A 9,783-nucleotide genomic window follows, 5' to 3' on the forward strand; every position below is an offset into this window, starting at 1 on the left:
CCTGGGAACCCACGGCTATGACCTCGCGGAACAGGCTAGAGGGCTTGGTAATCCTAGGCCTGTGCACTGCAGGGTCGTGGGACTGTGATCAGGGAGGCCTCGCCTGGGTCCAGTAGAGCTAGGCCTCCTCCAGGAGAGTGCGTCAGGGGTCCATGTGCTGTCTCTTCAGTCCTTCCAGATTTTCCAAAGGCCTCACTCAGACCAGGGTGAAAAATCCCTGGCCTGGTTCCCAGGGATTAAGTTCGGGAAGCCTCAGCGAAGGAGCCGGGGGCATCCAGGCTCAGCCCCTGCCTCGACTGGCCCGCCAGGGCAGCATCCAACTCCACTCCCAGCTTCTACTCACGGGACCCCTCCCCGAGCCCCGTTCTCGGAGGGGCATGGTACAAGGAGCACGAAGCCGGGCCCGGGTGTCAGGGGCAGCTGAGGTCTAATCCCCGCTCACCCGCTTCCTGAACTCTGTCAGGCATGGCGATGGACTCACCTTTCTAGTCCACGGGTTTATTCTCTGTCCATCGGTGATATAAACAGGACCTACCTCACAGGGTTGTAGAGACCCATTAAGGGGGTATTCATGTGTCCCCTCCCAACTTCTCAGAAGGGGGAGAAATCAACTGTCAGAAAGACAGTGAAACTGTCGAATATGCGTGACATCATCTACATAAACTGTACAACATACTCGGAGTATCATCTTACGTTGTTCTGTGTGACAGGATCAAAATTGGTACTGTTCGTTATGATAGAAAAAGACAAACCTCGAATCGCCACTTTCGAGAAATTGTCACTTCTCCGACCACAATTATTTTAGCCACGCTTTCCTCAAGAAGGGTCAGGAAATCTCACATCAGAGTTTACAGCGCAGCCCGCATTCATCCATTTATTGAAACATTCACTGAGCGCCTACTACGTCCGGTCTGCTGGGTGCTGGGAATCACAGATGAATAAGCTGAGAGCCCGTAGACTGGCTAGAGTCCAGAGCGGGGAGGCGGATGCTTTTGTCAGATATTTATAAGACATGAAACGTTGTGAAAGAGAAGTGCCCTGGTTATTGTGGGAGCCCAGAGGAGGGCCAGCCAACCCAGCCGGGGGCGGGGGAGGGGGGGCTAGTCAGGAAACTCCTTCTGGGAGAGGCCAGGTCTAAGTTATGTGGGTTCTGTAGCTGCCGTCCACATTCTATTTCATATTTTATTTGTCGTTTGTTTCGGGTCCTGTTTGCAGAAGGAGCAGGAGGAAGGAGGTAAGAAAGACATCCTAAGTGATGGCAACAGCAGGAGCCGATTCAGCCACAAAGCAGCTTGAAGACTGGGCCACTAGGGTGACCAACTGTCCCGGCTTGCCGGGTCCCGAAGGGTGTCCCGGGTGCAGGGCTTTCAGCTTTAATACCAGGACAGTCCCGGGTTGCCTGCGACTGAGGGGCTCCCACGATGCGGGGCTGTCAGTGCCAAGATGGAAAAGACCTAGGCAGACCAAGAGGCGGTGGTGGCCCTGTGGGGGAACTGCAAGTAGTTCAGCCTCTTTGGACCTCACAAAGCAAGGCAGGAAGTGGTGGCAGATGAGATTGGGGAGAAAAGCAGGGGCCAGATCATGAAGGACCTTGCCATATATAAGAAACTTGTACCTTGTCCTCTAGGCAGTGGGGAGCCTTGAAGCCTTTTCAGCAGGGAAGTGACAGACTGTCAGGTTTGCTTTTTACTTAGATCACTCAGGAAGTAGTACAGAGGCTCGATTTGCGAGGGCCGAGGCCGAAGGCAGGAGGTGGCTGCCTTAATTCGGGTAATGATGATGCAGGCCTGGTAAGAGGCAGTAGGGATAGAGTGGAGGGGAGAGATTCAGGGACCACTTGGGGGGTAAAATTGGTAGCAAGACTGACCGAACGAGGGCAGTGAGGGACAGCAGAGTTGACAGTGATCACCCCAATTTAGAAAAAAACTTTGCACAACCTTTTGGTTAAATGAAATCATAGGAAGAAAAATATAACCGAACACCCATCTACGACCACAAGCTCCAGGAATAAAATGAATGACAGATACCCTTGAATGCCCATCGACCCCTCCCTTACACCCATCCCCGCTCCCCTCCTTCCTTCCTTTCCTATGCGAAATTGATGTTCCTCATTTCCATCAACTTCTTTACGCTTCTGCTACATAGATATGAAGTGCAAAGCAACATATACTGATAGCATTGTTCTGCATCTTTTTATACCTTATATAAATTATATCGTGAGATAAGTATTCTTCTGTATCATGCCGTTTCACTATTGCGTGCAAGATACAGTCATAGTGACATCGGTAGCTCCGGTTCACTTATTTTCCCGGTGAATGGCTTTCAGTTGTATGACTGTATCACAATTTGTTCATCCACTTTACTGTTGATGACCATTTACGTTTTATCTGAAATTTTTGTTAATAAGTACAATGCCGCTAAGAGCATCCTGGATTAGGTGCCCAGGAGCGGAATCGTTGCAGTCAGCAGCGGGTGCTTCTCCTGCACGTTAATCGATATGCCGGATTGCTCTCAAAAGGCCTCAGACCACCTTCCACACCTACTAGCAGTGGATGCAAACTCCCCATGGCTCTATCTCCTCACCAACACGTGGGGCGGTCAGTCTTTTTCACCCTCGCGGCTCTGATGGTGTGAAACAGTATCTCACCGCGGTGTGGGTGGGCACTTCTCGGACTGCTCGTGAGCTGGTGCCTCGTCTTGAGTATTTTACTTTTTTTCCATTTGTGTTCCCTCTTCTGTGAAATGCCTGGTCAAGGCTTCCTAATTTTAGGAAGCACTCGAGGCCATAAAATCCCCTCTAAGTGGCACTTAGCCATCACCATTCTGGGAACTGTTTTATGCAGCCACTCTCTGTTTTTATGTACGACTGTTTCCATTGCGCTGCGATAATTCTGGGCAACTGTGGCTTTCCTTCGTTCTGAACAAATTACCAGCCATTTCCTCTTTGAACATTATTCTTCCTCAGTTTGCCCAATATCTCCTTCACAAACCCCTATGGGGTGTGGTTTATACGTTTTCGGTCCATGTCCTATGTCTCTTCACCTTTCCTTTCTCTTTATCTCGCTAGGAGGCGTCCCCGCCCCCCCAATTTCTCCCAATACACTAATTCCCTATCCAGGCGCCTTAATCGGTTATTTAAAATTACGTTAACTTTTTGGTCCAGTGGTTCCGTTTTATGCTTTCAGAAATTGTATTTGATTCTTTGTGATATTTCTTGTTTCTTCCTTATTATGGTTTATATCCTCCCATTTACTTAACGTGTCAACACTTTTTGAATTGTTTGCACCCGGGGATAAGTCTTTGGAGGAGGATACCTTTGGTTTTCTTGAATTATGAGCAAGTGTGGAAGGGCTTTATCGGTGGGGACCTTCTTCAAGACTCTTCATAAGGGTGGCCTCTCCTCCACAGAGAGGATCACTTTGACTAGCATGGCCCTCAGTCTGCTTTGCCAGAATTCTGAGCCATGCCGATAGTCTTCATTGAGTTACAGCCACACGCGGAAGGCAGAATTGCTTTGAAATTATCAAAGTGAGGGTTTTCTCTCTCTTTCACCCCCCGCCCCCCCATGCAGAGAACACAAGGCCAAGATATACCAAGTTGCCTTGTCATCTCCCTTTCCCCATAGCAAAAAGGCCAGCTTTTCACTAAGGGTGTTGTCTTTCAAGGGCCTGGGTTTGAGGCAAACGTCTCAGTTGTCTATTAATTTCTAGCTCTCTTCCAGCTCCTCCAAGCATTTCAAATAATGTTTGTGGTCATTTTTTCAAGTATTTCTACTTGTTTGGAATGGGAAGTATTGTTTTGTTTTTGCTGACCTATTAGTGTGCCAATAGCGTGCAAATAAGAAGTGTAAGTGGCCCTTAATATTAAAGAAAGAGGGGGTGCACCCGATCAGGGTCACTCCTAAGCTACTCTGAAAGTTTCGAGTCAAGTCGCATGCACATACCTGTTGCCTTGGAGGAGCTGGTTGGAGGGCTGGGCTCAGCTGGGCCCCGGTCTCTCCCCATAGAGTCTCAAAGCCTGTCCATGTGGTGTCTCCAGCAGGATAGGCAGACTTCCTACATGGCGGCTCAGAGGTCTCAAGAAACGAGGCAGAAGGCACCTGTCGTTTTAAAGATTAGCTCTGTAATCGCCATACATAACGTCACTTCCACCACGTTCCATTGGTCAAAGCAGTCACGTGCTCGCCCAGAGTCCAGAGCAGGGGAAAACAGACAGGACCCTTCAACGGAAAGAGTGTCAAGGCACGAGGGCCATCCTGAACCTGACATGTAGTGCCACGCAACACACACTCGTTGATATGCTGCTGGGTGCCACACACTGGGTATGTCCATACAACGACGTTGTACTCGATAATTTCGGAAACCGGGGAATTGCAAAAGTGACTTGATTTTGGAAATTTCACTAGTCTGTTTCTCTACTGCGTATCATTCCTCCTTTACATACTTAAACGGAGGCTTCACGCGCGGTATGATGGCAAAGTTTAATAGGGGTGCATTGGTGGATATAGCTGCTTCTTAACCTTATTGCATATCACGCAAAAAGTATTTCTGAAAAGTTCCATAATACAGTCGTGGAACGACGTGAACACAAGTGGTAAATGAAATTAATAGGAAAATTACAGGTTGCTGGAAAGGTAGACGTAGAAAAATAACAAGCAGAGATAGTCATTTAGAAAGTGGAGGACATGCAACATAGTTAAGGAAAATCCACGATTTCCCATGGAGTCAATTATATGTATGAGTTGACGATGCAAATGAGTAAATATCTAGAACAGTTTTGTCTCGGGAAACCTCACGCCATTAAAAATAAATAGGAACGCAAAGAGCTGTTGTGTCAGTAACACCTGCCAATACACTCACTGTACAAAATAATACAACAGAAATTTTAATACATTTACTTTAAAATTCATTTTAAAATCACAATAAAAAACACCCATTATATCATGTTAATGCAATTTACAGACTCGTACGATAAATATTTCCTTCTAAAAATGCAGAGGAGATTGACGTTGTTTCGGATATTTGAAAGTCTCCTTACTATCCGGCCTGACAGAAGACAGATGGATTCTTGTATCTGCTTCTGCACTTCATCCGTTGTCATATCAGACATAACGAACTTCTGGAAAATTCCACCATATACTCGTGAGGGAATGAGTGAAACAGGTAAATGACATGATCGGCAAAATACCCGCCAAAAGACTGACCTAGAGAAAAACCCTAACGGGAATGACCGTTTGGGAAAGCCATGACATGCAACGTGGTTAAGGAAAATCCATGATTTTCCATGGAACAAACTACACTCTCTGTACGTTAAAGTGGAGTTGACGATGTTTGGTCCATGGTAACAGTGCTCTAAACGTCGGCAGAAAGCCACAGGATCAAACACGAGAGCCACAGTTCTTTTCATGACGAGTGGGGCGGCTCTGAAAAGAGCCTTTGGGTTGCGATGCTCAGGTGGTGTCCAGGTAGCTCAGCTGCAGCAAACGTACCGGAGGATGGCCTTGGTGCCCTCGGACACGGCGTGCTTGCCCAACTCCCCGAGCAGGAGCAGGCGCACGGCCGTCTGGATGTCTCTGGAGGTCATGGTGGCGCGCCGGGTTTTGCGGGCCAGGCGCGAGGCCTCTTCGGCGATGCGCTGGAACATGTCTTTCACGAATGAATCCATGACTCTCAGGGCCTTCTGAGACAGGCTCAGGTCCTGGTGAAAAATCTTCAGAACCCTGGGGAAATAGGTGACGAAACTGTCGGAGCGGCGGCGGTGGCGGCGGCGGCGCCTCCTCGGCTGCTTCTGCTCCAGGATCTTCGGGGGGACTTCCGTGGGCTCCTTTATGCGCAGGAATTCCTCTAGCGAAGCCCCAGAGCCAAGATCCGCCATGTCAGAGGCCGCTTCCTCCAGCTTGTGAGGAAAGACAGGGGCCGCTGCTGCGAGGCGGCGGCCGACTTATATAGTCGCTGCATTCCCTGACGTCATGGGCAGTCTCCACATCTGATTGGCTAAAATGCAATCCAGGGCGCCTGTCACTAAGTCACGCCATGTCGCACGTGACTGGATAGGCTCCTGCTTGGCATCACATGTCCTCCAATCAGAGTGGGAGCCCCTCGACCTCTAAACAGGACCTCGGTCAGTGACTCTGAGACATGCTCCATAGGGCGAAAGGTCATCCGACAACGTTAGCCCGGCTGATGCCCCAACCGGGGAACTTAGAACTAAGACTTCACCAAAAGCACCTGAATTGTAGAAACTTCCGTTTTGGCTCCTTAAGTCTGACCTTCATAACCCAATTCCTGACTGCTATCAGAATGACTCTGGCCACTTTGGGCCCTTTCCCGCTTACCCAGAATCTACTATCGTCCTGGGGTAAACCACCCTGACTCAAGGCAGGAACCCATCTGACATGGCCAGCAGTGGTTGTGGAAATCCGGGGACACAATTGGCCAACTCTTCCCTCCGGATTTGATCAAAATGCTCAGCGAGTCTCAAAAAAAAGGTGGGGGTGGGGATAACAAAATAGTCTCCCAAACAGAAATTGGGAAACTCATAAATAAATATATAAAACCACTGAGGATCAGCTGAGTTCTGAGAGAATAAGAAGAATTCAAAACCCAACCTTTTGCTGCGGTGAGAGTGACTCTGGATACTTTGGGGCAATTTTCCTCTGTCAACCTGTGGTCGCTGGTGCCAATAACTGTGATACAGCACAGCTGTGGAACAGCTCAATAGTGTTACAGCTTAATAACCAAGCAGAACGGCTGCAAGGCAGTCTTGGGAAGGAGATTCCTTTCAAGCTAGGCAGATCCGGGGTCTGCTGGGGTCTGCTGGGGTCTGCTGGGGTGGTTCAGCTCCAGCTGAGGAAACACAGCTTTCAGTCTTCGGGTGGAAAGGCAAAGCGTGCTCTCGCCAAGCCACAGGGAAGCTGACTTACCTAGACAGAAGTTCCTCCCCCTTGTCTCAGCATGGTCTATCCTCATGCAAATGAGGACTCCAAATCTTCTCAGTCTGATTGGCCCCCAAAACACTGTCCTGATTGGTCAGAATGGAGCCTCTCTGATTGGTCAGTACAGATCGCACAGTTCTGATTGGAGAGGAGAAGCCTAAGTCCTGTTGGTCGTAAGGTCACTCCAGGTAGTCCTTCATAAGGGCTGGCTCAGGTGGCGGGAAAGCGGGACAGTCAGGCGGTTCAGTGCCGCGAGGCGGGCAGTTTAGTGCAGGCTTCTTCCTGAGGCAGGGTTCGCATGCGAGGCCCCTGATGAGAAATGGCTGCTAGGCTCTGTTTTTTTAAATCTGAGCTCAGTCAGCCACCAGGAGCCCTTCTCGGTAGGCATCTTCTTTCTCAGGGTCCACGACTCCAAGTCGCAATCTACTTTTCAGGGTTGAGCCGGCTGTGGCTTGAGCAGTAACTCTCTGACATGGCCAGTAGAGTGCTCCTACCAATCATGGGCCATAATTGACCAGCTATTACCTCCAGTTCTCATCAAAACCCTTGGCGAATCAGAGAAAAGGGAATGGTAAAACCGCTTTCTCCAAAGACAACACAAACAGAAATTGGGATGCTTACACAAATTTTTAGCATATTTAAGTATGTAATATTTAACAGCAGGATTGGCAGATTTTTTACTTGGCAGCTCAGAACCCTCGAATTTACCAAATTTAAAATGTATTTTTGACATTACTTAGCCCCCCCCCTCCAAATACCCCCACGTACTTGAATTGAGGAAGCACATGAGCTGTCAGTTGAAAAGAAAATGATTACTCTAATTCTCTAAGAAACCGCCAGAGTGGGGAGAAAAAGAATCGATACACAAAAAATATATTAAAATTAGGAGCATAGTCCTTTCAAAACATCTATGATAATGCAGGCAAAGACGTTTCTTTATTTATGTAAAAATAATTTACAGAATTTGAACCAAAAAGGACTTCCAAAGAATTGAAGACATGCAGAGCTTCAGTGAGCTACAATGCAAATGGTCGGGCTTCCAAGTGTGTTTCCTGTGAGGTCTTCAAGGAACAGTTATTGCTACTGCTAATTAAATGGTTTCAATCATTAAGGGGATAAAAGCTAAGTGTTATCAATAGAAAATATATTATGATGATAAAACCGTTGGAAAAAAGTTTACAACGGAGATCGATTTGGACCGTGATGATAGTGTTCACGTGAATCCCAAAGCTACACGAAGGTGCTCTTTTGATTACAGATTCTCAAGGAGATCTTTTTTCCCCACCAAAAATCAAAAGCATGGAATAGTTTCTGTCCCCTGTGGCATCTTCCCTTCCCAATAGGAAAGGTCCAATTTTTCTTGAAAGGTGCAGTCATTCAAGAATCTACAATTATTAAAGGTCTCAGTGGACTATTACCGTCTGTCACTTTTCGCACAAAGATGAGTATTTAAAATAATGTACATAATCATTGTAATGGCCTGCTGAAATGTGAAAGGGTTAAAGAATAATTAAAACCTGAAACTGGACAAAGGAAGTCTATAACTTAGGCCTAGTTTCTGGAACCCCTAACCACATTCTGTTAATCATGAAACTTGTAACAATGAGCTCATACGCTAACTGCCAATTTTAGCCTGTGTAACCCTGCTTGCTTGCGTGGCATGAAAAATAATCAATTGTATATAAGCTGAAAATTACTGTTTGGCCATCGCCCATGGGAACACTGGCTATTGTCCATGGGAACATAGGCAATCACCCATAGGAACATAACATTCTAACACAAGCTTTCTGCTTCTGTACTTCCCGCTTGCACACCTGACCAGTGGGTTGACAGGTAGTGAATAGGAGAAAGATGGACCTTTGTGTTTAAGACAGAATGAGGAATGGGATTTGGGGCTTAAAAACCTTGTATCTTGGCATTTCGGGGCTGCTCCTTTGCAAGGACAGCCGCCGGCTAATAAACTGTCTCCTGGTTAAGAGCACTCAAGTTGGGTCTGGTTATTCTGGACACAACATTTGGAGGCCCCAGCGAGATCTTCTCGTTGTGGGAAAATTGATCAGTGCACCGGGGCGTTGGACCATTTGCGGTTGGGGAGGCCTCTAGGGCACTTGCCCTAGCCCGCCGCCTGTGGTTTCTCGCTTTGCGGAGCACGATCCTGGGAGTGCTGAGGCAGTTTCTGGTAGGGGGCCCAGGGACCGTGCGGACGTCGGACGCGACAAGTAAGGTCGGCGGTCGACTGAGACTGTGACGACAGTTTTCTCAGTCCTGTTCTGGTTTGTTAGTCTGTGTCTGTCTTGTTTTGTTTTGCTTCGTGTGCTTTATTGTGGAACTATGGGACAATCACAGGGCAAACTAACTCCGTTACAGTGCATGCTTAACAACTTTAAAGATTTTCGTCGTAGGGCAAGGGCCTATGGTGCTTCAGTAACCCCTTTTGATTTGCAGCGCTTTTGTCAATTAGATTGGCCGACCTTCGGAGTAGGATGGCCCTCCGAGGGATCATTTAACATGCAGACTGCATTCCGGGTTCGAGGTGTGATTTATGGAAACCCTGGGCATCCTGACCAAATTCCTTATATTGATGTTTGGATTGATGTTGTTTCTGATGCCCCTAAATACTTACAGAATTGCAGTCGTGCACCCGTTACTGTAATGGCAGCCATACCCCAGGGTTTTAAGAAGCCCCCACCGGTGTTGCAGGGACCTCCCTCGGAGGATGACTGGTATCCGCCACCCTATAATGGAAATGGGGGTAGACGTCCTCCTCCGGAGGGACCGGAACCTCCTGTAACCCGGTCTAGGGGTCGTAGGCCACCTTCCCCTGATTCAACCTCCCTGAAAAGAGCCAG

General features: G+C 48.0%; 1 protein-coding gene across 1 annotated transcript; it reads right to left on the reverse strand.

The window, feature by feature from the left end:
* Nucleotides 1-5,348: 5,348 nt before the first annotated feature.
* Nucleotides 5,349-5,874, reverse strand: LOC120616426 (late histone H2B.L4-like). The gene has a single exon (XM_039879804.1). It carries the CDS (start codon nucleotides 5,872-5,874, stop codon nucleotides 5,470-5,472), a length of 405 nt encoding a protein of 134 aa, XP_039735738.1. The 3' UTR covers nucleotides 5,349-5,469.
* Nucleotides 5,875-9,783: the final 3,909 nt, after the last annotated feature.

Source organism: Pteropus medius, unplaced genomic scaffold (genome assembly GCF_902729225.1).
Source record: "Pteropus medius unplaced genomic scaffold, Ma_sr-lr_union100, whole genome shotgun sequence".
In the NCBI taxonomy this organism is placed as follows: domain Eukaryota; kingdom Metazoa; phylum Chordata; class Mammalia; order Chiroptera; family Pteropodidae; genus Pteropus; species Pteropus medius.

Bases quoted from the DNA above. Each gene is read 5' to 3' on its own strand.
- LOC120616426 (XM_039879804.1), bottom strand. From the start codon at position 5,874: ATGGCGGATCTTGGCTCTGGGGCTTCGCTAGAGGAATTCCTGCGCATA.